Here is a 27,773-nt window from a genome sequence, read left to right as displayed (position 1 = left end):
AATGATCATTTTAGCGAACGATAAACAACTCTTAATTTCGCCGAATAACATTTTTCTTTCAAGTGAACTTCGTTTCTCTTTGGAGCCGATAAGAACAAAACGCAATTTATTTTTTATGAAATTTATATATTGTTAACGAAAGAATTAATTCCATTTTTTTATTTTCTATTGTTAATATGAGAGCAAATATTAAAATACAACGTTTTTAGTAATTTATTTCTTCAATACAAATTTTGTTACAGTAATTACGACGTAGTACAATTTAAAGTATGTTACACAATATTTATTTTATGACAATGTAAGTAATTGGACACAATAATTGAGTATATATGTACGTCAAGGTGATTTTAATGACTGTTTTAGCAAATAAACGATAAATGTTCCTTATTTCGCTGAATAATGTTTTTTCTTTCAAGTAAACTTTAATTACTCGTTTCTCTTTAGAGCTGATAAGAACAAAACACAATTTATTTTTTATGAAACTTATATATTGTTGAAAGAATTAATATCATTTTTTATTTTCTATTATTAATATGAAAGCAAATATTAAAGCACAATTTTTAGTCGTTTATTTTTTCAATACAAATGTTGCTACAGTTGTTACGAAGTAGTATAATTTAAAGTATGTTACATAATATTTATTTTATCATAATGTAGACAATTGAACATAATAATTGAAGTACGTTCGTACGTCAAGATGATTTTAATAGCCGCTTTAGTGAACGATAAATAATTCTTAATTCGTCAAGTAATGTTTATCTTCTAAGTAAACGTTAATTACTCGTCTTCCTTTAGAGTCGACAAGGACAAAATGCAAAAGCTATTTTTTCATGGAATTTATATATTATGTATATATTGTATAAATATTGAAATAATTTCATTTTTGGTTGCTTATTATCATGATGAGAACAAATATTAAAGCACAATGTTTCTAGTGTCACATTTATTTTTTTAATACAACCTTCACTAAAATCGTTATGAAGTACAATTTTCAGAACAGAATACTTATAAAAGTTATTTTCATAGAATATATTGTTATACATTGTTCACGAAATAAATAATTCCACTTTCGATTGCCTATTGTTAATATGAGAACAAATGTTAAAGCACAATGTTTCTATAAATATATATGTTACACATTTATCTCGATATGAACTTCACTACAGTTATTATAAAGCATAATAATCTCATACGTTATTCATTTTACATAACAATATTCATTTTATCGTTACAATATATTGTAAGTTATTAGATACAATGCTGCTCGAAAAAATGCTCTCCTGTATAATCATAACGCATCTTTCTCTATCCTATTTATTATTTTATTTTATTTTATTAGAATTGTATATTCCGAAAAATTTTTTAAACGCAAATCGACTTCCCAGAGGGAACACTTAATGTATCGTAACACAAACCGCTGATATATTGCTCGGAAGGCGTGACGCAATACGTGTTTATGGTTACCGATAATAAGCGACGTGCGTATTTGATGTGATTCAACTTGCAAATTTGGAGCTGGTTTCGATGAGTTTGCAATACTCGGCTCATACCTTTCTTGGAACGTCGAGTTGAAAGCCGCCCGCGAATTATACCATATTTCACTTAGCAGAACCAGGTTTTCGCGGGCTGCTCGTGTAGTCAGAAATCGGCGCGTAGACCGGCACTGCGAACACGAAACAAAACCGGATACGTAAGACCTGGATTAGGATCTAGAACGTAAGTACGTAAAAGTCGCGATCGGAAATACTTACAAGTTGCTTGGTCCGGCATAGGGCGGCGGATTTGGACGAATATATGGATTGCAGCGTTCACCGGAGATTCTTAAAAGTAATATTAAAACATTTATATTAAAAATATAGCATTTTCGAGTGCAATGGTTCGAATGGTCGAATTCAATTCAGATCGAATTAATGTCATATGCTCTTTAGTTTCTGACGAGGTAGTATTTTCGAGTTAACCGATCTGATTAGATTCAAACCACTGCACTACGAAAACACTATTAATATTAGTTAATATTAGTTAATATTTAAAAACTGAACTGTCATACTGAACCATCGCTTGGAATACGGAGAAATGTGTAAAGCTTGCGTCATATTACGTTGTGTTCAAAAGTTGAAAGAGCTTTTTACTTACTGATATCTCTTAAGTCTATGTCACATACTATGCATATGGAGATTGAAGATTGCGAATTGAAGATTAGAATTCGAACAGTTAATCAGATAATTTTAATTTTAATCTGTTCTGATTGAATTCTAATCTCCAATTTGTAATCTTCAATCTTCAAATATTGCTTAGTGTAGCACAGACTTAAGAGACGCTAGTAAAAAGTAAGAATTAATAAAAATTCTTTTAACTTATTAAACTTTCAAATTCTTTTAACTTTTAATGATGTCTATCGATTCTTTATACTGTACTTTAGATTCTTTAAAAGTCTTTTAAAACTGTCGTCATCAGTTCAGTAATCAAAAGTGTTCTATATAAACAGTATATAGCTACTATATTTGCAATTATGTGCTCTTGCGTAATTTCAATTCTTGTAAAAAGTGAAGAAAAATTCACTCGATCATACGAATGGCTTTTTACGACTTCCACGTAATAGATTCGCAATGCGATTGCATTGAAGTGTATTTTACTGGAAATAATTACCGTACAGTAGTAAAGTACGTTAGCACATTCATTTTGATTAATGAATCTGCTTGCAAGTTGCGCGCATACACAGAGTGTTCTCTTTCTAAGAAATGATGTCCTGCTCTATGCCAGCTACGTAATAAACGAGATAATCTCTGACGATTTTATTTTTATATTTTATCTAAAATAGGATCTCGAGAAAGAGGTTCCGATGGAAAAAAAAATGACATGAATATTCATCGAATGTTATTCACGCTCATAGATTTCTAGAAATCGAAACCGGTATCACATTTGCACGTATTTGGATTTCGTTGTAAAAAGATGCACGATAATGTGTCTCTCCCTCCCCCCTTTCCCTCTGGCCCGTATTTGTATTTTTCATCCGTTCCAATGAAAAATTCGCGATTCGCGACAATTTTCATCTGCAACGAAGCTTTTTTTGTGAAGAATTAAGCCTAATATATAATGCGCTCTTTATTTTCTGTTTCTTGCTTTTTACCACTTTTTATCTTTTTTGCCTCTAAACCTGTTTCTTCATTTCTATCGTCCGAGATAAACGTTGACGAACTTTGGAAAAGACAAAAAATACATGACAAGAAACACGATCGTCAATAAAACGATCGCAAGAACGGAAAAATGTTAAGAGATAAAGTGTAAGAAACAGAAAGCAAAGAGCACATTATAGATTAGGCTCTAAACTGAATGATGTTTATTATATTGGGTAAATCTCTATACCTTGGACTTTGCGATAGAGAATCATTCGGACTTGGTGGCTGAGCTGACAATGACTTCAGAGTACCTCTCTCTGGCATAGCATACTGAACCATTTGTATTCCATTGTTTCCAACTCCTTCTCCCGGCGTAGGTTCCCGTTTTTCTCTGTAAAAATAGGAATATCTCATTCCGTTAAAACGGATAATTAAATTTAACTAAACATTAATTTTCCCGTAATTCAGATTTTGCGCATTTATATTATGTAACAAAGGATGGAGTTTAGGAATATGAATAAAATTAAAATCCGGCTTTAAACCTGTGCTAGCCGTTATTTTGTCGTCATGATTATCATATGACGAACATAAGTGTCGTTAATCTTCATTTGCAAAGTTTTAAGAAGCGTTTATCAATTCTAGCGTCATGTTTAAATGTGTGAAGTATTATATAACATGCAAATACGATAGGAAAGGTTAAAAAATGAAAAATTAATTGAAAACAAATTTCAACTTAGTTGATAATTTTTTTTAATCGGCGATATTACGACTTACCAAACACATGAAATTAATAAAATCTTGTAGTAACGGTGTTACTTTGCGAAAATTAGTAGATTAAAATAATCTTAAATTATTTATACAACGACAGAACATACCTGACAGGTTGTTCTCTCAAAAGGAAAATATTAAAGAGTTCATCGAAATATTCATCTGACTCCGGATCCGTCCTAGGAAAATAAAATATAAATATCCATGTTTTTCATCACAAAAATGCCTCCAAAGTCCAAATAGCGATTGATCAATTAATATCGTTAATGCAAATCTTGTCTGCTCGATTTAGCATTAAAGTTTGCATTAATTCATAAATTATATCCATAAATTAAACTATGTATTTTAAAAACGAAAATTTATTCTTATATATATAACGAGACTCTAGCAATACTATTTTTCCCGCAGCGACTGGTATTTTAATTACCATTTACGTCAGAACACAATAGTCGCAAGCCTTGGAGCTACGAACATACATAAGGCATAATATGATAAAAAGTGAAGAAACTGTATAAATACTTATAGAACTTTGCCAGATATCATAAACATCCGTCATTAATTTATTGTTAACGTAATGTTAAATTAATAAATTATATTCTTTTAAATTGTATGAATGTTTACGATGTCTGTCAAATATCTGTAAAGTAAAAATTTTGATACAAGATTTATGAAGATTCAAATAAGGAAATGTTTAAATGAGAAAATTTTTCGTATTTGATTCAATTCTCTCGTAATTTTTGTTTATATATTTATCGGAAAAATTCAATTAGAATAGAAAAAAATCACGTCCTAAAAACCGAACAAAATTGCATCGCCCGCTGATAAAACTATCGTATAATTTCGGCGAAAACCGGATTCCTTTCGTTATTTCTTCCGGTAGGCTTCTACGACATTACCGCTCGAATTCATGAATAGATTCTCTACGGGCTATTTTTGTCTCTCTCTTCTTTCATGTAATCACCAGAACTTTTTAATGAGTCATATCGCGCCTATGACGCGCGAGTCCTGTTCCTGTTTGCGCAGCGCCCGCATTATCAACCGCGCAATTACCTTGATCGCGGCACGGTTTGTCGAGCTCCCCTCGGGGAAACGCGAGCAATTTGACAAAAAACGCGGAAATGTGCGGCATGCGTGTCGATCGTGACTTCAAACAGATCCCGCCGACTCCCGATGTCTTGGCCACGCGAAATGCACGCGGCTGCGTCAGCGTTGCGTCAATCGTCACGTGTAGCACGACGTAATTGACTTATTATCGCGACACGCCGATGAAAATTGTCGCGTCCCACGATGTATGTACATACTCGAAGACACGCACGCACTCGAGTGCGTACGAGCGTGCGCTGGGCATGGTCTCTGCAAACGCGCCGATTACCGTGTATCGCACAGTCTAAAAAATATGAATGTAGGTTTAACATCAACGATATCCATGCAAATGTTCTCTCTCTCTCTCTCTCTCTCTCTCTTCCTCTCGAATTTTTCGTACGAATTTAACTATATATTATAAGTTATGAGCTGAAACAAGAAAAAAGTTCTTTAAATATTTTTATTAAAAGTTACAACCAAAATATAAAAGAAAAAAAAACAATTTTATCTAAATTTGCATTTCAAATTGTCCGTTCGTGTCAATACAATCTTGACATCGATGTAACTTTGAATTTATCATCTTTTTTGAGTGAAGTCTTCATATATAGGAAGGTTGCCTCTACTCTCGCAAAAAAAGATAATAAATTAAAAATTATATCGATTTGGAACTTGTATTAAAAATGATATTGACTTGGGCGGACGGCAATTTTAAATGCAAATTTAAAAATAAATTTGTTTTGTACACATTTTATATTTTGCATTATGGCTCATAAAGTTTGAAGATCTATGTCTATATAATAGTTTATATATTTTTTTCTTATTTCAGCTCATAGATCATACCGTCAAAGTTTGTATGAAAAATCCGGGGCATCTCGTATAATTAATGTTGATACATAAAACACCAATATGGTGTGGATTTTAACATCATGTGGTGCTTATAGAATTCTTACTCTCTTAGTGTTAATAAACACTAACATGATGTGAATTTAACATTATGATTTAAGACCATGATGCGAAATCTATGTTGATATTAACATCAAGACAAAAATTATATTTAATATTCATGGTGTTAAATCTATATTTCTTGAAGTATAAACAAGCAAATTAAAAGCTGTAAACGAAGTTCCACCGTATCTCGTTTAATCGCGCACCGCGATACGTTTCTAATTATGGACCCATATCGAATCCGCCATAATATTCAGCGATCTTGCTGAGGAAGTAACGCGCTTTCAACGCGCTAATTAGCATCTTCGTCATCATAGAATGTAGAAATTTCAAGTATCGAAGCTAAACTCGTCGAAATTGTTACATTTGTATACATATAATAAATGTAAAATATTTTACGTAAATATTATATTACGATTCATACAATGTTTATATCACTAAACCGCATTTATAATTGTTACATACCGGATGTTCGATAATGAATTTATTACACTTGGCAATTATAGATTCATATTTATTTCCTCAACTATCATAACTCGTATATTGATGTAAACTATTTATAAATTACTTCAACAGTTTTACTGCTCTCCGTCGCAAAAAATATTGACGTTAGACAATTAGATTAGATGCGATTTTGTGTATCGTTTGAATGCACTCTTGGAAGGTTCAAGAGGTTTCGCTAAATATTTACGATAAATACTTTGACGTAAAATGTCTAATTATAATAGATTAACCGGTATCATCAAAAGTAACGAGTTGCATGCTGTGTGCCAAACTAAAAGTGTCTCGCAAAGTGGCCGATAAAAGCGACAAAAATATCACTATAATACATTTGGAGATACATACGCCAAATTAGATCAGTCAATTGAAGTTGTATGCTGTAGCACAATTGAAAGAAACTGTTTGTATCTGTACTTAATAACTTTATATTTAATCCTCCATCGCGGCTATGTGAGATCTTTTAGGATATGTTAATTTTTTTATAGTGAATTTTAAGAAAATGAGTAGCGAGGTTCAGTTCTAAAAAAACTTGATAATGAAATTGTTTATATAAGGACGCCAGTATCCAGTTGTTTATTCCGTTGCAAAGACAAATAGAAGTCGTTCTGTCAGCTATTTATAAAATTTTGTAGAAATAAATTTGAATTCTTTTTATATCTTTTTAATGCTAATTTCAATAAATATATGAAGATTTCTTTAAAAATACTTCTCTTTAAAAATACTACTCTTCTTTAAAAATACATAGACTTTAAAAATACCTCTTTCTTTAAAAATAGCTCTTTCAGTGTTTTATATTATACTATTTGTTATTGATGCAATTGTGAAATAAACATTTATAGAGATATATCAGACATATACATATAATAATAATACATATAATAATAATAATTCATGAAATGTGCTCGAAATTGAAGAAGAATGATTAAGATTGTACTATGATTATGATACTATGATTGAAAATTTCACATTGTTGATGGAGGGTTAATATTTGTTTGTACTTAATAAATTCTTAATAAAATATACAGAAGCTTTTGAATGATACATTTTTCTTAACAATTTTACATGTATCTTATACGTGCAGAATATAAAAATACGAACATCTTCAGTTAGAGCACGTTTTCGTAAGTGCATAGAAAAGCCGATAGATTTTATGGTAGCACTTATGCGGTAACTTTGTAAAGTGGCTTTTGTAGCCATTGTAAGCATCATTTCCGGGCACTTCACGCCTTTTACAGTGGTGTAGTGAAACCCGGCCACGCCGCTTTTGTGGTCATCAATTGAAGCGTTCATCTGAGGCAGCGTTATGTCATTTTACGAACTTGTAGATATTATTAGAAATTCCCGCTCCATTCCACATCTTTTATTGAACAGGTTTTAGTGTGAAATAAAATAATATCTGAAGTATAAATACTGTGCAAAATATTGAATATGAAAAACATATTGTTTTTTAAGATTTTTTTTGTCTCTTAATCATATTTTGTTTTTTTTACGATTGAAATAATATATCAAATAATCAATTTTTAGTCAAGTAATTATTTTTTTAATATTTTTTACAATTGAACGCGTTTCTCCGGATAAACTTTCAATATAATGTAAGGGAAAGAAGAGTAAGATGACGATCTTAAGATTTATCCTAATTTCTGTGATGAAGTGACTGATTTATTTTTTTTCGAGTTCACTATAGTTATTATTTGTAAAAATTATAAAGTTATTAAATAAATTACAATTCTTTAAAATTTAATTTTTTTAAGGACATATCAATTTCGTCATCTTGCCCCCATATATGAGTAAGGTGACTTTAGTAGTGGATAAGATGACGAAAAGTCAATTTAAGTTACGTAATATACTTTTTATGAGTAAAAAAAGATTTATTATGATACGTTTATATTGTTTTAATATATTTTAAGAAGTGTTTTAGAGAAAAATATAAATAAAATAAAACTTTATATAATTTATGAAAATAAAATGATTGAGACGTTAACATTAACATAATTATATTTATGTATTATATGTACTGTATGTAGTAATTACATAATGAACTTATTAATAAAATATACCTACTTACTGGGTGCAGTCAAAAATAAAATAAGATTTAAATAAAATTATTAAAGAACATTAGAACTAAACTTGGATATTACAATTATATCACATAGAAAAAGGTTTATAATTAGTCTTATTTTTAACCAAGTAGTTATTTTATATGAGACAAATGTGAAAGTTACAAAATATAAATTAATTTTTGATTGTGATATTATAAAGGTATTATGAAAAACTATGTAACATATAGGAATGTATTATATAATTCTTCTTTTCATAGTAACGTCTATATTAATCATTGATTGTATTGTGGGAAGAAAGATTTGAACTATGAGCATCAAATTATTTATTGAGTTGCGAAAACGTCATGCGTGGTCACGATATGAATACATAATCTACAATCTATCTCCAGAGCATCATCTTATCTATATACGACATTCGTCATCTTACTCATAGTTACCGTATACTTTTATTTAATTAATAAAACCATTGTAATGCGAAAAATAAAAAAATATTATTATGTTATTGTATTCGCTTTTAGTTATACAATATTGCAATTTTATTTAAAAAATGAAAGTATTTACTATAATTATGTCATTCCTTATATACAAATACTGCAAAATTACAAGTGAATGCATCCAAAATACATTTCTTAATATATTATCTATTTTTGTATTCGGGTCGAATTCAAACTGTAAGGCTAATTCTACAATGCTCTTTGTTTCCTGTTTCTTGTTTGTCTCTTATCTTTTTGGTCAATAAGACAAGAGACAAACGGTAAGAAACAGAAAATAAAAAGCACATTGTAGAATTAACCTGAGATTGTGTATTATTACCTAAAGCCTTTAATGAGTTAAGCATCTGCTTTTCATCTATTATTATCTTTAAAAAATTGACAATGCATTATCTTACCTTTCCGTCATCTTATCCTCCTTTCCCCTACATTACTAAAAGATTTTTAATTTTTTTTTAAATTAAAAGATATTTGAAAAGATTTTATTGACTTGAGTCCATACGTTCAATAAAATTTTTTTGTTTTACATAATTAGTGTACGTAAATTCGAGATATGACGTAATATTATTTAAGCAGTGACATCGTAAGCAGTGCTGCGTAAGAGCTCGATACATCATAATTGTGGACAAGAGCTGTGATAGTGGGAAATTTTAGTAGACGCGCGGCCAGACGCTAATTCAAGAATACAAAACCCAGCTGGTGTTTACATCGATCAGAATATAAAATTAGCACGCGTTGCGTGATCACATCGATCGGCGGAAATCGAGTTGATCGCAGACACATCAATCTATTTCCGTGTAAACACCGATAAGCGTATTCTATTGCGTCACTCCGATCTCGATCACGTCATACACCATCTGACTGTTGATCGTAAACTTGCGATCACTCGCGGTCACTTACCCGTTCGTCATGTATGCATGTGTGCACGCACGTAGGTACGTACGTACTTACGCACGCATGTAGATACGTACGTTGCACATGGTTGCACATCAGTAGCAAGTGTATATGCACATGAGAAATTCAACAGTTTGGTAACCAAAATGGTAAAATGTTCGCATGTATGACAAACATGACGTCTAACGAAAGAAAGAAAGAGAGAGAGAGAGAGAGAGAGACCAGATGACACATGATTTTGCATTGTCATCATCATCATCATGACTAGGCATAAATATTGTAAGAAAAGAATAGTCGATATACTCTTTATACAAGATGTTCTGTTTAGACGTATAATAAGAAAAATGTGTAATATACATCTCAAGTAACATAGCTACGTTCAAAAGACGTTTAATATACATTAAAAATCGTGTATAAAGTGAAAAATAAATGTTTGAAATTATTAACTATTTAATAAACGTTATAAGAACGTTGACAATTTAATAAACGTATATTTATAACATCTATTTATATTTTTATACACTATAAAAATGGTTAAATGTTTTCTAAACATAAATTGTCTGCTTTGGAAAGTATAATTAATTCTAAATGTAAATTAATTCCTAAAGACTCCTTAATGATACAAAATGGTTGGATATAACAGGGCAATTGAAATCAATTAGATTCGTTGAATGGTTAAAGACTGATTTTTGACTAAATCGATAGAATTTAAGTGTTTGCGATATGGTGAATTTTTGTTTTAGTGAGCTACTTTCTATTATTTTACAATAAATCATTTTTGCTTCTCCCCTCCAACAAATTTACCTTTTAATAATTTTAATACATTTTAGATTGTTATTAGAGTTCGTTTTTATATTAGTTTCCGTTAATAGGTGGCTCACTGAAATAAATTAGTTTGTAAAAAAATTTTTTGTAATTATACATCATATTGTCTCTGAGGATGGCTCAAAAGTGAGCCAAAACATGTAAGTGATTATTTATTAATAAAGTTATTTTGTTAACCGTATTGGTTTGCACAAGAATTGTGCTTGATTCCTATTGCCCTGTTATATCCAATCATTTTGTATAACTAATTCTAATGATAGAAGGCATCAATCTAAAGAGCATCTCTAAAATTTATTTCTACCTCTGAACTTTTCTACCTGGAAAGTGTCACTAATAAAATGTGATAGATTCAAAATTTATATTGATAATTCCTTTCATTAAATTCTAAGCGAAATACGATGTCTCATCAGTACAATATCGGTGTTATTAAATAATATTGTGTTATTAATAATATATTTAAGAATATTGAGAATTAATTAGATTTAAAACATATATTGATCAATCGATTTTTTTCTTTTTTTTTTTATTATCATTTTTTATTGTTCTCTCTTTCTTATTATTATTCCATTTGCGTTTTCTTTTCTTCTTTTCTCGATTCATTCGTGTTCTTTCATTTCTCTCACGTGCTTTTTTTCTTATTTTCTCTTTTCCGTTTCCTGCGAGAGACATCATCTCGCGCAGAACATTACCGATGTTATTGACAGCTAACTAATTAAATATTGCCGGAAGTCATTAGAAGACAATCATTGTTTTCTCGGGAACATTAAAATCTACCGACAGAATATAATATTTTCTAAATTCTCTCTTGGAATCTAACTGTAAAGAATTAAAATTGAGCCAGTCTTGAAAAATGATGTTTCAGAGTGAAATTTATTTTAAATAGTTTAAAAAGCAAATAATTGTATTGCGCGCGCATGTACGATAGTTCATGAAAAATTGAAAAGATTTATGATAATGATTGGAAATTAATCTTTTGTACATACGGTGATTTTCTGGTTTTTTACTGCACACGATAATTCGTGTCTTAATTTTCATCACTTTTTCAAGTATACAAAAATTATTAAGTATTTTTAATAAGTGACAATATATATTGTATATTCTTGCATACATCTTTAACATCTTTATAATTATTTATATAATTGTGTGTTAAAAAAAGGAAAGGATAAAGATTATCATTTAAAATGCTTCTAGTATTTCAAAGAAGAAAAATACATAGGATATAAATAATTCAATCGTGTACTAAGGATTAAGTATATAAATTTTTACAAATACCTTGTATTAAAAATTATGAATAACATGATAAATTGTTCTGTCAGTGCATTATCAGTTTAATCATTAATGATTCGGGCCTAAATAAATTTGAAGTTTAACGAGCTGAAATAATCATATTTTGTTTTATATGTATACGTGCTAAATAGTATGTAACATAAGCATAATGACGCACATAAAGTCTATAATAAGATCATAATTGGATCGATTATATCGCACATACAAGAATCCTGATCCTACGTTTATATTTTGCCTGCAATTGGTGTTTGTGTCACGTATGTAAATTACATTATTCCGATGACTATGTAATTTTAATACTTTTTACTGCATGCCTCTCGAAAGATAGTGCCGCCTCTTTGCGACTCATCAGTCGCAAATTAATCGACCCTGAACATTTGCTTTTATTGCTTCGGACTGTAAGAAAAAGAAACTGGAACGTGCCAGTGTATACGACAAAATGTCCGGTTCTTAATTTTATAAAATATTGAAATAGCTTTTAATATTAAATATTCTGGTAATTAAACATATTATATATTCTTTCTAATTAAGTCTCTCGTCAAAGGTTTGCTCAATAAAAACCAGCTTTGAATCTGTTATTGAAATATTCTTCGATAATGATCAGCTATTTTGTATATAAAACTGTGTTTTTAATAATAGCTACTTGCTCTTCATTCAATATAATTACTAGCGTAATTACATATATTATAAATTGGATAATACTTCCGTTCACATGCACTGAAGCCAGCATTAAATTCACTCGCGTATTTCTTGCATATCCTCTTGGTCTTTCGTGAATATCACTTTATGACACGTGTGTTTTCTGACAGGCTTTTTTTTTTGTCAATGTGATATACAAGATGTTTCTTAAAAAGCGGACACTAATTATATAGCGCTAATCCTGATCAAAAATTAATTATTAATTAATCCCGAGTTATTTTTTTTGTACGCATCATAATAATGCGAAAAATTTGTTTTAAAAATCATATTCCTTCTGTCAGAAGCATTTTCTTTCAGGAAAATTTCAACAAGGGATACGAAAACTCTCGTCAAAACGTAGCAAATTGTAGATTACACAAAAAATATAATCTTTTTGCTTACAAATTATTTAAGAAATCTTTTTTTGTAAATTCATAAGACAGAATTCATTCCTTCTGCTTATTCAAACCTCCAAATGTTGATAATGAAAAAGTTTTTATTATTTTCTGTTTTATATTTTTTTAATATGTCTACATTTTATGTAGAAACTTTTTAAGAAATGAATTTTTTTAAATAATAATAGATAGTCATCTGTGATAGATAATTATATGGAGAACTTTTTGATGAGAAAATTAATTAAAAAGTATGAATAATAAAAAGATAATAATTCTATGTAAAAAGAGACTTACAGAGTTTTGAATTTACAAAAAAAAATTTTTTAAATATTCTTTGTAAGCAAAAAGATTGTATTTTTCATGTAATCTATAACGCGGCTCACACGAACGTGCGTCCATTTAAAAGATGGCGTCCATTGGATTAGCTTTACTCGATAATAACTGCTTCATACAGCACTGCAAAAAAAAAATGGAAATTTCGACTCAATTTTAAATCAGGATTAGCGCTATGTAATTAGTGTCCGCTTTTTAAGAAACACCCTGTATATATTTTACATTTCACTTTATTTCACGATATTTATGTATTAACAGCAAAAATGTACAATGTCGTCTTGTTTTTAATGTATTAAAAAATTTAGTAAAATTTAGTAATACATCACTTTAGGATGTGTTCATTTTACTTTGAATTTATTCGAAAATTTATTAATACATTATATAGTGTATATGTTTTCCTTTGTTTAAATTTATTACCATTTACAGACTTATTTGTTGACATTTTGTGCCATTCTCATTAATATATGATTTTTACTTCTGTTGATCTCTTTAAAACAATTCATAATAATTTTGTATAGCTAGCCCACAAGACTTGCATATTTTATCTCATACATTCTTATAGCCACAGCACAGAATCTCATATCGCGATTTCTTATGCGTGTCGTCAATACATAAAAAAAAAGTCGACTGATATCTATTAGAGATATAAAAAATAGATATAAGTAGACAAAAAAGGAAGTAGAGATAAGTAAAAAAAAAAAGAAGTAGAAATACATATTAATATAAAATAAATATTCTAGTTTTAACGCAAGGTAGAAATATGGAAATTAAATTGATAAAAATAATTTTTCTGAACTGCAAATGATCATCATTTTAAAGCAGCTTTGACTGGTTTTTTTTTCCAATGAGAAGTATCAAAGTGCTTACATTTTCTCGTGATGTAGACAGAAAGCGGTGCTAAGTAAGGCGCCCAGCACGAGAAGCAGTACAACTGGTATGAAAATCGTGGTAGCGATTTCCTTGAAATAACTTCTAGTGGGTATGCTAGCTTTCGTCGAACGGGCCCACCGCCACTCTGTGTGCTCGGAGATGCCGGAAGAGGGTAGATCCACGACATTCGCGCTGGGGCCCCTTCGGGCACTCTCATGTTGCAGACTCTGTTGATCTTCCTCTAGCTGTAAAAATTGTCTTTTTATTACAACTGTTTTTATTACGACGAGGACAATATTGGATAATGAGATATCACAAAGAGGTAGCACGTGATTTGCGCGACTGACATTTTACGTAAAATTGAATATGAAAATTGATCGATTGAGAGATGAGACTGTGGAAATAACCGTAAATATAAATTATTATTAAATTATAAAAAGAACGACTGACAATACAAGAGATATGTGATGACGACACGGTTGAGTGAAATATACAATGACGTGTTTGGAATCGCGTAATCCACCAAAAGATTACACTAGTCTGCAATAAAATATTGTATTGAATTATTTTACCTGTTTGGATTGTATTTTTGCCTGTTATGAACACGAATCTGTTTTTTAAATTTGGTTATCGCGTTATAATTTTGGAAAAAATAGCATCGAAGATGCAAAAATGATCATTTTGGAGGTTTTCATAATGTAGCAATACCGGCAGCAAATTTTTGTCTAAATTTAGAATAAAATGTCTTTTTCATATATTACGTATAAGAAAAGAGTAATTTGAAAATAGCTCTTTTCCTGTACAATACATGGAAAAGACATTTTATTTCATCTTAATACTGCATTACGTGAAAAGCAAGTTTTTTTATTAAATAAAAAAGCAATATGAAATTAACAAAATGCATAATAGTATTTTCAAATTGCTATATCTCGAAAATGAAAAATCATATCGAAACAAAATGCATTTTAAAATTAAAGATTGATATTTTCGCATATCTTTGACAAAATTAAAAAAAATTGCTGCCGATATTACAACATTATAAAGACCCTCAAATCATTATTTTTTTATCTCTTTAATGTTATGTTTGTTAAAATTATGACATGGAGCAATTGATAAATCGTATTTTATTCAACAAAATATTATAATACTATCCCAAAGTATAAATTCGTAAACTAATGAAATAAACATATTGGAGATTAATATGTATTAATGTAATAGTGTTGACATATTAGCATAACATAATTGCATTCATTGCATAATTTTGTGGAAGATAAATGGTGAAGTGAATGAACGTTACAAACAGCAAAGTAGACAATGAATTTTCACGTCGAATATATAAGAAAGAGATTCTTCTCGAACATGCAATGTTAAACAAATGAAGTTTCGCATACAGCATCAATCATAACTTACTAATCTGAAGGAACACCAATCCAATCTGAACTCAGCCTCTCGGAAAAGTATTTCTACGCTGGTCCTCTTGAAGTCTCTGGGACATGACGGCATTTTCCATAACGGTTTGACTTCCTCTTGCAATTCGTTCAATTCCTGCGAGAATGGTACGGTACTACCCAGTCTCACGACAACTCTGAATAAAAGGATATTTCTTTTTGACAAAGAGAAATATATATCGGAGAAGTATAATTTGCAATGAGATATATAATACATCGATGTAGGTTGAAGATCAAGGATCAAGAAAGATTCATCGGAGTCAAAGAATCGCGACATTACGAAGAAAACCTGTACTCGATTATCGTGCGGATCATATCGCGATATCCATGTCACACAGTATTTGCGTCATTCCCGTCAAGGATTCTTTTAAGTAGCGCGCGTGGGACTTTTGCCCATACGAGCGTGCATTAACAATAAACGCAGAAAATGATTGTCTAGTAAATTGTTGACGCTGTACTCTCGATATAGGTCAATGTCGTCGCATTTGGATGGCTATTATTATTTCCTTTCTTTCTAATGCGAACGTTTTATATTTCAAACAAGATCTCTATATTCCAGTAGCTTTAATTCTTTAGAGAACAATTATTTTTCATCAGTCGCACTTGAATTATAATTCTGTTTGCACAGATTATATCTTAATGATACTTCCCAAGCAAGTCACAGAAACGTCAGAATAACATTTTAAATATAAATCAATATTAATTAAAAAGTGACTTTTACTATTTTGACATCTTTTTAATGTAATGATGATTTATGTTCTGCAAAGATTTGAGAGTGTATCAGGTCTGTAGTCTCTACAAAAATTAAATGACTAAAATTGGAATTGATTGAAATTTCTGTAAAAATAAATTTGATATATATACATATATATGAAACAATGCAATACGGTCAATATTATTTATATCTATAATAATACAATTTTGTAATTTAAATGAAAATTGTCTTATCTTAATTATTTTTTTAAAAACATCTACTTCTTAATGAAATAATTTTTAATCCAGATTCACCAAACTTAAATTGTCGCCAAACTTACTGTATTACTTTCAAATATAATATAGAAAAATCTCCAATGTATTTATAATTTGAAATTTTAATTGTAATTTCATTTAATATATTCTATTGATTTCAAATTTCTGTTTGACCCAAAATTATATAATTATTATATAATTATTACTTTACGATATTGAGTTTTCTTACGTGCAAGTGACAACCTACAATCTACATAGCTCGCATATTTATAAATTCAATATCTTTTACAAATACTGTCCATCGATCAAATAACCTTCGAGACTAATCATTATGGTATGCTTCAAGTAATATATGTGATATTAGTTCAGCATGACCAGTCAGTATATCTATACAAGAAACGTAAAATTAACTTTTATTTGCCCAGCTTCTTTCCTGTTCGAATAAAGTTGTTTTTTTCATATCTGCGAATTGAAAAGAAACATACTGTATTTTATATAACAATTTAAATTATCTTTTTAAATTTTGAAATTACATCTCCAACTAATATCATAATTTCATTTGCGATGAATATGTTATGTATCCATTCGGATACTCGAAAATTCATGTTAATCCAGAGTTGATTAGACAAAATCCAATATCCGTAGGATCCAATGTTGTGGCGCCCGATCAAACTCCAACGATTTCGCGATTCGCGAACTCACGGCTTTCACTGATACGCAGTGATACGGTACACTGATACGTATCTAAGGTCGAAGTGGCTCCTAAGGCGCAGCCTTATCATCCGTGGAAACAAACCCCCGCCAGTCAGTCAGTTGAGTGTTCCGAGAGCGTGACGACAACATCACATTTACGTTGAGAATAATTGCCGTTAGCAAACTGTTAGTGTCATCGTACTTCGTGTGCGACGCAATAAGTCTGAAAGTGACAACTAGACAATATACAGTACGTACGATCGGTCGGCGTGTAATCGATTTATTTTAGTCGCGAGAAAGATTAATTGCTGTTCTCTCTCTCTCTCTCTCTCTCTCTCTCTCTCTCTCTCTCTCTCTCTCTCTCTCTCTCTCTCTCTCTCTTGTCTTGCGATCGTGGGCGCGATTTCGAATTTTTACTCCGTTGCGTTATGATATGACTCAGTGTCGAATAAGACTTCTGAGAAATCTTGATAATAAAAGACTTAGAGAGACTGGACAAGAATCTTCCCTGAAAAGTTCAGATGTTCGTTTTATTCCTTCTGTCTATCTAACTGGATTATCGCGAAGTCGAATGTATTTCTGATGTCTTTACGGTATCATTACGTACTTAAGCCTTAACTTACTGTTTATTTTTTTCTAATTCTAAGAATTCATACTCTTATAATTAGAAAAAGATAAAGAGTAAATTGAATCGAGATTAAAGTTAATCTTACATTGGTGGAACCGAATCTTATATTTGTTTTTCCAATGTAAATTAACTTTAATCTTGGTTTAACTTATTTTTAGAATTAGAAATCTCGCTGTGAGATTAATTACCCCTACTCGTCTCATTTTAGATGTAACAATTCTGATCTTTTGCTGATCATACATTTAAACCTTCGACGTGAATACAAAGTGCGATGACAATACATGGTGATTCACGTATTAACGTGAAAAATACGTAGGTGTTACGTCGAGACATAAAAGGTAACTCTACAATTATCCAAATTCGTCGAACGCGCAGCAATATCAGAATAATAATTATTAATTTATAGGAACGACCTGTAATTTTATGATTATTATTATTGCGGTATTTTCGTCACGTTTTTTCGATAATAACTGTAACGTTCGTGTCATACTACACATTGAAGATTGCAAATTAAGGATTAGAATTCTACCAATTAAGTAGTTTTAATTTTAATCCGTTTCGTTGTAATTGGCTGAATTCTAATCCTCAATTCGCAATCCTCAGTCTCCAATGCGTACACTCAAAAAAGTGATCTTGCAGTTACAACCAAAATTATCTAAGTACGAAAAATTAGTTAAAATAGATAAATTTTTAGCAAGTACTGCGACATTGGATTGCAAATCCAATTGTATTGCATCTAATCATATAGATGAATTTAGATTTGTGTTATAAATTCTATGCGTATGATACATAATTTTCTATCAGATACGAAAAACAGCGATAATTCTAACTGGAGCAGCAAAATATTTTTTTGCGTGTAGTGTGACACGGGCATAACGGTGATACAAACGTGATACGCTATAGCTAAGCGAGAGCGCAGTCGCGTTACAGATGCGATCCCGCTGCGAAGTTTCAGCAGGCGAGAAGCAAAAGTTTGCTTCCGGACGATTGTGTCAATCGTTGCGCAAAAAGCAAAATATACGTCATAAAGAAGGAGACTGGATAGATAAATAAAAAAAGAGAAATTCTCGCAATTTTTCTTATTCTCAAATGACTTATTTTATGCAACTTGCTATGAATAAAACACTGGATAATCTTAGTCATGCTATACATATCTACAAGTCATGTATGTACGTTATTCTTATATTTAACATGAAACTCTTTCAAAGCAAGGATATCTTTTCCGAAGAATAGAGCTGATTTGTAAAAAAAGTTGACTCATGTCGTTTAATAATGAACAATTTGATTTTACTTCAATCGCATGCAATGAATCACATGTGATGAATCAGAAAATCGAGAGCAACGAATATATAATCTGACGACATTAAAACAGCAAAACACACTTAGTCAATATTATTAATTAATCCTGTTCTCTGTGATAAAAACCATTGTTTCCAACTTCGTTGCCGGAAAGTACGCTTAAGCATGACTTTGAACTGCTTCACAATAAATCGATGTCTCGTTACGAAATACTATTATTTCTTGTCCTGCCTCAATGTATTTACCCAAACATAAATCTACATCGGAAATTGTGCGGTATCTCTTTCCTTTTTCGCTCTGATATCTCGCGTCACATCCTGTATTATGTTGATGCAACAATGGTTTCATAACATTTGAATTTCTTTTGATGCGATACGCCACCGTCGTATAAATACGTTGTTTTTATGTCACATATTGTTGCACCGGAAGGAAATCAGCCTACACTACGCCGCGCTTCAATAACAGCCACACCGCAAATGGCTTGTCTCATCATTCCGCGTGCATGAGATCGTTTTCCTTCACAAGAATGAGCGTAAAATATAGATAGAATACCAGTCCCAAGATTCTACCTACTGAGATTTCGTAATTAAATTCTTTGCGATCCAATGTCTTATAAACCAGCGAAGATGAAATATCTTATCCTCGATCCAATTTAATCGACAGAATATTGATTTTTAGAGTTTTTATTAATTGAAGGAATCTATGGAGATTTTAAAAATATAATGTTTTTATTATAATCATTAATCATACACTGATTCGGGAACTTTAAGGACTATTATCACTAAGCATCAAGGCCACTTACATATAATATATTAATTTAATCAAATATAATACACGGAAATGACGGTTTTGTTGACATATCTAAAGCTAGATACAGATCTGAGAATAATTTTGCTGACCATTAAAATAATTACACAGGAAGTTCGAACTAATTGTCAGAACGTCAAAACTTTATACAGCATTGCTCAATGCTTGAGCGTCTTACATAATTACTTTGATGGTTCAACAAAATCATTTTCTGATCTGTATCTAAATTTTTAGACTGAATTGAATGAAGTAAAGCAATTTTGTACAATAATTTTCTGAAGAATTAAAGCTATTACCACATTTGGATTGAAGAAAGACCCTTCAATAAAAATACAAAAGATACATACCACAATTAGATTTTATCATATAATTAAAAAACAGTACTTGAGTTTTACTTTTTAATTTGGCACAACAGTTTTTTTTTCGAGGAGCGCGTACTCTTAACAGTTCTTTTATTTACCTTTAAAAAGATAATTTCTAGATACTTCAGCAAAATTGTTCTTTCCGTGGATCAAAGAATTTTTATTATTAATGTAATTAAGAAGCATTTATTTATAAGAATTATTAATTAGAGGGAGAGTCTAAAAATAAAATTTATTAATTATATACTGATTCAAATATTTAGACTATTACTACAAGGCATTATGTCAATTCTAGCTATAGGATTGCGAACAGTTAAATTATAAACACGCGCATTTCAAAATATTACATTAGTTATATAGTTTGTTTTTTGCAAATTACTTCCGCTACAACTTCGCTCGTAATATCCCTTATTTTTCTCGCTTATCATCGTCCTGAATCTTCTCATCATTAAAAATATCAGTCTGTATCGATAATGTGTGGCGTAATCGTCGATTATAGAAAACCCACTTCATTTTAGAAACGCAAGTGTTTTCTTGCAATGAGCATGATAGACGTGAAAGCGAAAAGATAAATCACGTTATCACTCGTTTACGTGCGGGAAGTATCGTGTAGAAGTACCGCGATAAATTGTGATCGTTGATCCATAGAATCAGAATCTTAAGGGAGTCACAACGAACTGTGCATTGTAATGATTACGAACATTCAATGGAAAGTCCATTGGTTCTACGTAATCAAAGGCTTATTCCAGGAAATGTGTGAGTAACTGTGCCGTCATTCAATGGATCGCGGATTCTATGGGAAATGATAGCATCTTTATGCGAAAAAGCGATATTTATCAATTAAGATTACGTCACGATAAGAATCCACGAGAGAAACAGCGTCGTCTAATCGCGATGATGTAATCGATGAAAATCATTAATTGCGATTCAAAGTGATTCGTACAATACTCTTCGTCACGTTAGGTGATTGAAACGTGAGAATATTTATTAATATGCATCATATGCACGAAGCTCATGCGACAAAACAAATCTTGATCGACGTTACTCGCTCCATCATTCGCTTCAGTTTAGTGAATCTGAATTGTCATATTATTGAAAATACTTTAAAATAATAGAATGCTTAATATTTATACAGAATTATGAATAAAACATCAGACGAAAGTGAAAAATAATACGCGTGACTGCGCTATTTCTTAATGATTTAATGACTTTTTCTTAAACTTGTCGGCCACATTTATAATTAGATTAAACATATCCAAATAAGAAAACCTATCTTCCCATCGGGGGCATATAAACGATAGCACAATATAGAAAATAACAATATTTAAATACAAAAACAATCGTCGAATTCATTCTGTTTGCGGTTGATCAAATGATTAGTACATCAGTGATATCAGAGAAGCTGTATAATCTCGTCGTGACATGACATTATTCTCATCCCAATTCTCAGTTTCTTTATCATATAATACGTTTTTATCAAATTGACACTGATTGTGTAATCAAAAAAGAATTAATTCATTTAAAGAAATCATCACTTATGTTATTTTTTATAATATTAATGTAAAAATAAAATGTATGTTTTATTAATTATTTTTTTAATGCTATGTTTTATATACACAGCTTATGATTGATTACGTTTCAGAAAAATAGTTTTCCAACTATTGTAAGATTCTTTATACAATGTTCTTATCTTTAGTTTCTTTTGCTATATATAATAGTTTTTTTTACTTTTAACGCAGTCATTACTTAAGAATGTTATTTGCTTGTATAATTTGACAGTTGGAACGAAACAATATAAATCGAAATAAGCAAAAGTCATAGTTGGAATTTTAGCTATCCTAAGTCTTATAGCGAATTTCACCGGGTCTAACAATAAGGATTAAATTGAATTGGATAGAGGACAATTTAAAAATATGACTCACCCTTCACCTTCGCTGGGCTTCAGGGGTAAACGAGCTCCGAGCTCGATTGCAGATGCCAAAAAAGTGACGTATAAGTCCGCAGCGCCTTTCCATAGCTTTTTCCTGCAGTTAAATTTCAATATGTTTATTGTCGGCATCATTTATTATCTAATTACTATTAATTAATGATATAGTTTCTGAGAAACAAAACTGATTTCACTATTTATATAAATTTCATAATTTTAAAGATGGAAGAATTATCATTAGTTTTCTCGATTTTTTTATTTTATGAAGTTAAATTAAATTTGATTTCTGAGAAACCTGTTACATATATTATATCGAAAAATTCCTCTGTTTATACGCTTTAAAAGGAAATGATAGACTGACGTACATACATTATCGATAAGAACGCTGTAACTACGAGATTGAAAATTATAAGAAATTTACGCAACCAACCTGAATATATCGAGGAGCTTTTGAGTGCGATTTTGATTGAACATGTCCTCAACATTGAGATTGTCAATTTTTAGATATACTTCATACTTTGTCAGATTTTCTCTTTCAAGTACGTTCATATCAAGCACTTTGTAACGGGTTTCGTAAGTATGTTTATTCAACCCCACGATCTCCAGCTAAAATTATCTCAGTTAAATATTGTCAGTTGTAAACTGATAGTACAGTGATTGTGTATCACCTGAAAATACTTTTGATCTTTGGGTGCGACGCCATATAAAAAGCCGTGATGATCCTTCTTGCTGTAGGTGTAATGTATCCATGACGGGAGATCGGGGGCGTTTAGCAAGGACGGTTGATACGAAAATTGATCGGAATGTCCTGAAATAAAATCACATATAAATATCCGTGATAGAAAATAACAGAATAATTATTTATAAGAAATACAGAAAAAATACATAATAATAAATGCATAGAAATATATAAAATATATAATATTTAAAAGATAATAGAAAAATTATGAAATAAAAGATGAATATAAATATTTTAATAAAACTTTTTAAAAAATTGCAAAAGAGAAAAGTGAAAAATTAAAAATAAATAAATATATATATAAAATAAAGGATTAAAAAATAAGACTATAAAATGGCAGACAAAATAAAATTAACGAGATATGCAGTTTTTAATGTTAATAAAAAAAAGCAAAAACGGTGAAAAATAAAATAAAAAGTTACACACGATGTTCGTAAAGGTCGGGATCAAACTTATACAGTGGAAATCAAGAAATCACTAAGCGCTAACTGATTAATTTTCTCTGCTGAACGCAACTAGTGATAAAGAAGTTGAGTAAATGAAAAAAGTTTATATAAACTTATGCTCGAAAATGCTTTTTTAAAAAGTTGAAATGTCCAAAGATTTATTAACAGAAAATTTCATCTAATCTGAAAAATACAATATTATAGGTATATGAGGCAGGATAATTTTAACAATTCGTTTCTCGTATCATTCGAAAATTGTTTAGAAGCGTCGAATTAGAAAGTACCATGCGACAATATTGACTGTAAGGTCAGCGGAACGTTTACGACAGTTCGACAAGTAATTGCTATTCGCGTCGTGTTACGGATGACGTACGAAGACATAGTTTAATTTCATATTGTGGGTTAACGGGTATCCACGTAAGATAATTATAGCTGCCTGACATTATTCCTTATTTTAAATAAGGTTCGTTTCAAAATAATTACTTAGCACTGAATAAAATTCTAATAAAATTTTTATGATTGTCTTTTATGACTTTATAAAAATTTGATGAAAATATTTTTTTATAGAAATAGTACTCCGAGCTGTAATAAAATATAATATACAGAAAATCTAGGAAATAAAATCGGGGAAAATCTTTTTAATTATTTTATCTTTTATCTTAATTTGATAATAATTTTGTACATATGAGAATAGAACATAATATATTTTTTCTTTTATTTTTTTCTTTGCTTTTTCTTTGCTTTTTTCTTTCATCTCTTAAGATGTTTATTAATAGTGAGGTTCTTAATATACATATAGCTATGATACCGGGAACAGTAAAGTACTTTTTTTGTTAAAAAAAATTAGAATAAATTAAATATATCTTTTACCATCTGTATTCCAATCAAAAATCTCGGGTCTGATGGGAATGACAAAGACCTCTGTCATTAAAATGCTCTCTGCGGCGATGAAGGCCACCAATGTCGATAGTAATATTATGATCGAATGCATGATCGTGCTGGAAAGTACGTAGTATCAACGAGCAATGCCAACAATGAAAATATCAATTAATGATTACAAGAGATAAGATCATATATAAACGATAAAAATCTGTAGCGTTTTGGATCCAAACAATCGAATTTCGGGAGCATATAAACTTGGCTCTCACGAAACAGGATGTAAGTATGCCAATAAATCATCTAATGGTTTTCAAATTTGAAATCGCTTTTATATTTATATAAAACAATATGAATCAAATTTTAAAAAATTGACAAAAAAAACACTCCACAAATAAAATTCGATATAATCTAAAGAAAATTTGTTGTTTTAAAAATTACTATATCGGTCTTTTTACTTCAAAGATAAAAAATGAAGTTTCTTAGAAAAAGAAAAAAACTATTTTTTAACTTAACAGAAATATATATAATATATTGATTAATCAAATAATACATTTATTACGATAAAAAATAATACATTCCATAACAAAAAATCAAATCATTTTTATTTCACAATCTTTAAAAAAAATTACTCTCTTTAGTTATTACAATTTTGACAATTTTTTTTAACCATTCTTTTTAATTATGACGATTTTGACGATTTTTTTATGAAATTAAATTAGTTCATTTTTTATTATTGATAAGGTATTATAATATTTATTTAACCTATACTTAATAATATCTTGATAATTATTTTAATATCCAGAAAATTTGAATTTGAATTTAATTCTAAATTAAAATACATACATCGATACTGGATTGAAAATATCCAGCGTACATTTTTATATATTCAAAAGTTTTCGTGAAATGTAATTTCTTCAAAATAACGTTCACTCGAAAACGCTACTGACTTTCTTAGAATCGATGCATGCTACACAGAAGACGTGATTTCTACTTACGGTGAAATCGTGCGTGATTAATGCGTCTTTGTTGATTGAAATTTTCAGAATCTTTAAACGATATTCGTCAGTATCAACGTATATCCATAGTTGCGTGACTCATGTATACTTAGTGTAAAAATCGCGGTGCAATCTCCAATTTTCCATTATTATACCCGGTGGAATAATGTGAGAAAAGTATGCGTTGTTCCCTCTGCATCAATTGTTCCCGATAGTTTTTTTGAGGGATATAGCATTAGTATTAATCAGGCGCGACACTGAAAATTTTGGTTAGGTTCTCCATGATGCAAGCTCCAATTTCTGCAATGAATTATTAATGAATTATTAATTAACATCAACAATCTCGATTGAAAATTAGCTTAAATATTTCTCTTTAGTTTACAGCAGTTATTTTCTTAGCTTATTACTGCTTATTATTGTTCAGTTTATTGTACTCACAATGCCAATAAATTCTTACTCTTATTCTCCAAAGATAGAGGAATGTATTATATATAAGTTTGAAAACTTTACCAAGAAAAATTTGCAAAATATTGAGTTCGTGGATGACTTTATAAAAATTAAATTTTATTTAAATTAGTTGTATAGAAATTAATTTAAAAAGATTGAAATATGAAATAAAATAAACCTTTGATGTTTAAATAGCTTTTATTTTGCAGAAATATGAATTTTATTTACACATTATTATGAAGCAAGCTTTTATTCTAATCTGGATTTAGACGAAGAGATATTTTGCTCTATTAATCTTTAAATGATCACGACAGGAAATTTTGATCCTACTTGTTTTTTTGATTAAAATGATACAGTATATTAAAGCTAATAATTTTGGATATACTATTCTCTGCTTTTTAAAATTTCGAATACGATGTTAAATTCTCATGTGATTTATTAAAATCTTAAGTTCAACTTCTGCACATTATATTATAAATGGATATGAAAAAAGTACATTATACGGTACTCTAAACATAATTAAGAGCATAATTGAAAGACATTTTCGAAAATTTATCTTCTCTTATAATAATTGAAGATCTTACGGCAATAATGGACGAATAAATCCATATTTTGTAAAAATGAAGAAAATAAATTCCGAAATTAATATGATGGAAAAATACATTTATTTACATATTGCTATGAAAAGTCTCATATTTTGGCACAAGAGTTTATAAATTGCAGGTTATAAATGAAGAATATTACAAGAAGAAATTAAATTTGGTTACGTTGTAGGTTAGTCCATTGTTGCAATAAAGTCTTCACTTAATGCACGATGTGTTTAGCGTTACAAAATTAAACATATATCCACGAAATCGGAGACATGGATATGCGTGTAGACTACAGAGCGATAAATTCAAGAAAGAGCTCTGAGCGAACGCGGCTCGATATTTTTGGCATGCTTAGGGTTACCATATCTGAATCACAAAAAAGAGTCATGTGTACACTTTTTAAAAAAAGATAACGATCTGAGGACAGAAGAAAATGATGTAATTTTTTTATATGTTAAATGTAGATATTTATAATAAAATAAAAAAAAAATTTCTAGAATACAATTATTATTAACAATTCTTATTAATATAATTTTATAAATAGTAAAATTTTAACTAATGACTACAAGTTATTTTACGACCTTAAAAAGAGTACATGTACTCTTAAAAAGGTATGACTAATAACCCTAGGCGTGCTATCTCAATTTCCCGGTAAGGTCACGGAAATCGAGCGACGCGGTATCGATTGTTACGCGGAGAGTGGTCCAGATACCTCGGTCGGTTGTGCGAAGAAATTTACCCACGACGAGAGAGAATCTGGTATCGGTGAAGATGCGTTTCGCGCACGACGCACTTGATCCAACGCGATTCGTTTCAAGCTCCGAAAATCCGTCGACGCGACTTCTCGATGTCACTTCGTCGTCGACATCGCCGTCGGTCGGTCGGTCGGTTCCGTCGCGCGTGCGTCGCGTTGTACTATAATACGCACGCACCGACGATATGCACACGTGCCGAAGTTTACGTGCCCACGGAAGCCGGAAACGTTTGGTGCAATGTGCGTCGGCGGCAGACACCACCGGTCGGGTCAATGCAATCACAGCGAAACGAAAACTGCAACGGTCAAAGCCCGCACATGGTACTCATGCGCCTTGCTCACGCTTAAAGTCGCGACGTGTAATTTTGGACGCGCACGTGCAATAAAATAATAGGCTAGGCCAAAGACGACGAACGAAAATATTGCGTCCGGATCAACGACGTCCACCGGAGAAAAAAAGATCCGAGAGGATCAAGACAAGACGGAGCACACGCGCCCGCGCGGCTCCTCGTTCACATGCGCGGTTGGAACGTCGCTTTCGACT

General features: G+C 30.5%; 2 protein-coding genes across 3 annotated transcripts in view; one reads left to right on the top strand and one right to left on the bottom strand.

The window, feature by feature from the left end:
* LOC105152642 (inositol polyphosphate-5-phosphatase A) overlaps nt 1-27,773 on the top strand; it is a 50,290-nt gene that overhangs the window by 339 nt on the left and 22,178 nt on the right. The window lies entirely within an intron of this gene.
* On the bottom strand, nt 547-27,773 carry Scgalpha (sarcoglycan alpha). Of its 2 annotated transcripts, XM_011067052.2 has the most exons (12): nt 27,188-27,773; nt 25,439-25,738; nt 24,435-24,562; nt 23,048-23,187; nt 22,810-22,985; nt 22,375-22,476; nt 15,657-15,831; nt 14,244-14,491; nt 3,992-4,063; nt 3,364-3,507; nt 1,752-1,820; nt 547-1,663 (listed from the first exon to the last, which is right to left on the bottom strand). In XM_011067052.2, the coding sequence occupies exons 3-12, from the start codon at nt 24,553-24,555 to the stop codon at nt 1,639-1,641; spliced, it is 1,272 nt and encodes a 423-aa protein (XP_011065354.1). In that variant the 5' UTR covers nt 24,556-24,562; nt 25,439-25,738; nt 27,188-27,773; the 3' UTR covers nt 547-1,638. The 2 variants fall into 2 exon arrangements, with proteins under 2 accessions (XP_011065354.1, XP_011065355.1); XM_011067053.2 differs by lacking the exon at nt 3,992-4,063 and having other exon boundaries at nt 27,188-27,768.

This window comes from Acromyrmex echinatior, chromosome 1, assembly GCF_024713525.1.
Source record: "Acromyrmex echinatior isolate Ae372 chromosome 1, ASM2471352v2, whole genome shotgun sequence".
In the NCBI taxonomy this organism is placed as follows: domain Eukaryota; kingdom Metazoa; phylum Arthropoda; class Insecta; order Hymenoptera; family Formicidae; genus Acromyrmex; species Acromyrmex echinatior.
Note: the sequence above shows the minus strand (reverse complement) of the source record. Positions and strands in the feature narration are given on the sequence as shown.

Coding starts and splice junctions, on each gene's coding strand:
- Scgalpha (XM_011067052.2), bottom strand. CDS start 24,555: ATGCATTCGATCATAATATTACTATCGACATTGGTGGCCTTCATCGCC. Junction 1,821..3,363: donor TCTCTATCGCAAAGTCCAAG/GTATAGAGATTT, acceptor ATTACTTTTAAG/AATCTCCGGTGAACGCTGCA. Junction 1,664..1,751: donor TATGCCGGACCAAGCAACTT/GTAAGTATTTCC, acceptor TCGTGTTCGCAG/TGCCGGTCTACGCGCCGATT.